Raw genomic sequence first — 2,140 nt, 5'->3', positions numbered from 1 at the left:
TGTGCGCCACCCTGGATTTCCTTCATAACCCCATGAGAAGACAACAACTCAGGCTCCTCTGAGTTGGAGAACAACAGCTTCTTCTCCCGACAGTTTATGAGAACATGATTGGCAGAGAGCCAATCCATTCTCAAGATCACATCAAGCCCTTGCAGAGGGAGGCATATGAGATTGACTTTGTATACGCGCCCATCTACCTCAACTGGACATCTAGCACACACAGAGGAAGTCCTAACCAACCCAGATGCCAGGGTAGATACCACGAGGTCAAACGGTAGCTCACACACCGGCAGACCCAACTCCCGCACATAAGACTCTGACACAAATGAGTGTGTCGCTCCAGAATCAAAAAGCACGCAACAAGACTTGCCAGATATCACACAAAAACAATCACAAGGTTACCTGAACCCGCTGCCTCTGACCCGGTCATCGCAAAAACACTGCCTGTAGCCTGAGGCCTGCTGCCTCCTCCTCTCTGCTGAGTCTGACCTGAACTCTGACTCGGAGTGTGCGGTGAAGGTCGTGCTACTGCCCCCCTCCTGGAAGGACAATCCCTGCCGAAGTGGCCTCCCCTGCCACAAAGGTTGCATCTGCGGAAACCTGGTAGCCGAGGGCAGAAATTCTTCGCATGCGGTCCTCCGCAATGATAACACTGTATCCTGCTGGGCGGGAAAGAAGAACCTCCAGATCCCTGTGGCTGTGAATGGGGCCTTGCATACGGCTTCCTCTTCTCTTCAACCCTCAGCCTGGACCCAGATGGTCCACTAACTCTCTGCTATGGCTGCTGCTGAGCTTCCACCTCTACCATCATTCGCTCCATGACTCTGGCCTTTTCCACCAAGGCCGCAAAGTCCTTGATGGACAGTGGAGCTACCATCAAGCGGATGTCCCCTCTGAGACCGTTCTCAAACTTCCTGCAACGCCACTCCTCATCTAGTGGCATGGTATAGAAACGTCCCAGATGCTTGAACTGCTCGGTATACTCGGCCACTGACCTGTTTCCCTGCGTCAGCTGGAGAAATTCTACCTCCTTAGCGTACCTCACGCTATCAGGGAAATACTCAGACAAGAACCTCTTCTTGAAGGCTCTCCATGTGATATCCTCGTGCCTCTCTTCCATTACTAGCTTCATGCTGGCCCACCAATGCTCAGCCTCTCCAGTGAGCATGTAGACAGTGAAAGCAAGCCTGCTCTCATCCGGGCACCTCTTGGCGTCGAAGATGCGCTCCATATCCTTCATCCATTGGTTTGCCTGATCGGGACTCTTCTTGCCATCAAACTTGGCAGGTTGGTGCTTCAAGAAGTCTTCCAAACTCCATTCAGGGGGTGGAGGTTGGGGATGAGGACCATACATCTAAGCATCAGCAGCATTCTCCCCTAACTGACGGAGAGCATCCACATGCTGCCTCTGAGCGTCCTCTGCAGCCTGCCTAGCAGCTTCCATCTACTGCATCATGAAGTTCTGCTGCTCAAGAGAGGCTTCCTGGCGCTGCATCGCCGCCTCATGCTGTTGCATCATGGCATTGCTTTGCTGAGTTAAAGCCGCAGCCATGGCCTCGATTGCCCTAGCCAGATCTTGCCCATCGCCCTGAGGGGGTGGAGGAGGAGCGATACGCGGGGGTGCCATAACACTAAACACACAGAAAGAACCATCAGAACTTGGTTAGACTGGAAACTCACCTAACACGACAAGAAAGGCACAACGAAAGCTAAGCAAACACATAGCCCACAGACACTAAGGAACGAAGGCTCTGATACCATAAAAGTGTGACATCCCATTTTAGAAAGATATTACTACTAAATAAAACGTCACAAGATCATAATAACGAGAAGCACTCAGAGAAATATAAAACGTAGGAAAGATAACTATTACAGTCATCCGTAATTACTTAAAAGGAAACTTAGGCATACCACATAGTCCTAAGCAAAAAGAAATTTAAAAGGGTGCAACAGTTTTGCAAAAGGGTTGCCACTAAGGCAACTAATACAAAAGGCCTCATGGCCATGAAACTACTCCTAAGACATCCAGACAGGGAAATCTAGGCCGCACCGATGCGTCTCCCGGATCCATCTCGAGCCTCCCTCTCATCCGCTCCCACCAGAAGGTGATCATCGCAAAAGAGAAAACATAACAGAAACA

At 50.7% G+C, this 2,140-nt stretch overlaps 1 protein-coding gene across 1 annotated transcript; it reads right to left on the bottom strand.

Annotated features, from left to right (window-relative positions):
• Nucleotides 1-775: 775 nt before the first annotated feature.
• Nucleotides 776-1,354, bottom strand: LOC146888333 (uncharacterized). The gene has a single exon (XM_085670056.1). It carries the CDS (start codon nt 1,352-1,354, stop codon nt 776-778), a length of 579 nt encoding a protein of 192 aa, XP_085526182.1.
• Between the last annotated feature and the right edge of the window lie 786 nt (nt 1,355-2,140).

The sequence above is a fragment of the Vigna unguiculata genome, chromosome 2 (genome assembly GCF_037176805.1).
Source record: "Vigna unguiculata cultivar grain cowpea cultivar isolate G323 ecotype 2 chromosome 2, ASM3717680v1, whole genome shotgun sequence".
Taxonomy (NCBI): Eukaryota; Viridiplantae; Streptophyta; class Magnoliopsida; order Fabales; family Fabaceae; genus Vigna; species Vigna unguiculata.
The sequence above is the reverse complement of the archived record's forward strand: the minus strand, read 5'-3'. Positions and strand labels throughout refer to the sequence as shown.

Coding starts and splice junctions, on each gene's coding strand:
- LOC146888333 (XM_085670056.1), bottom strand. CDS start 1,354: ATGTATGGTCCTCATCCCCAACCTCCACCCCCTGAATGGAGTTTGGAA.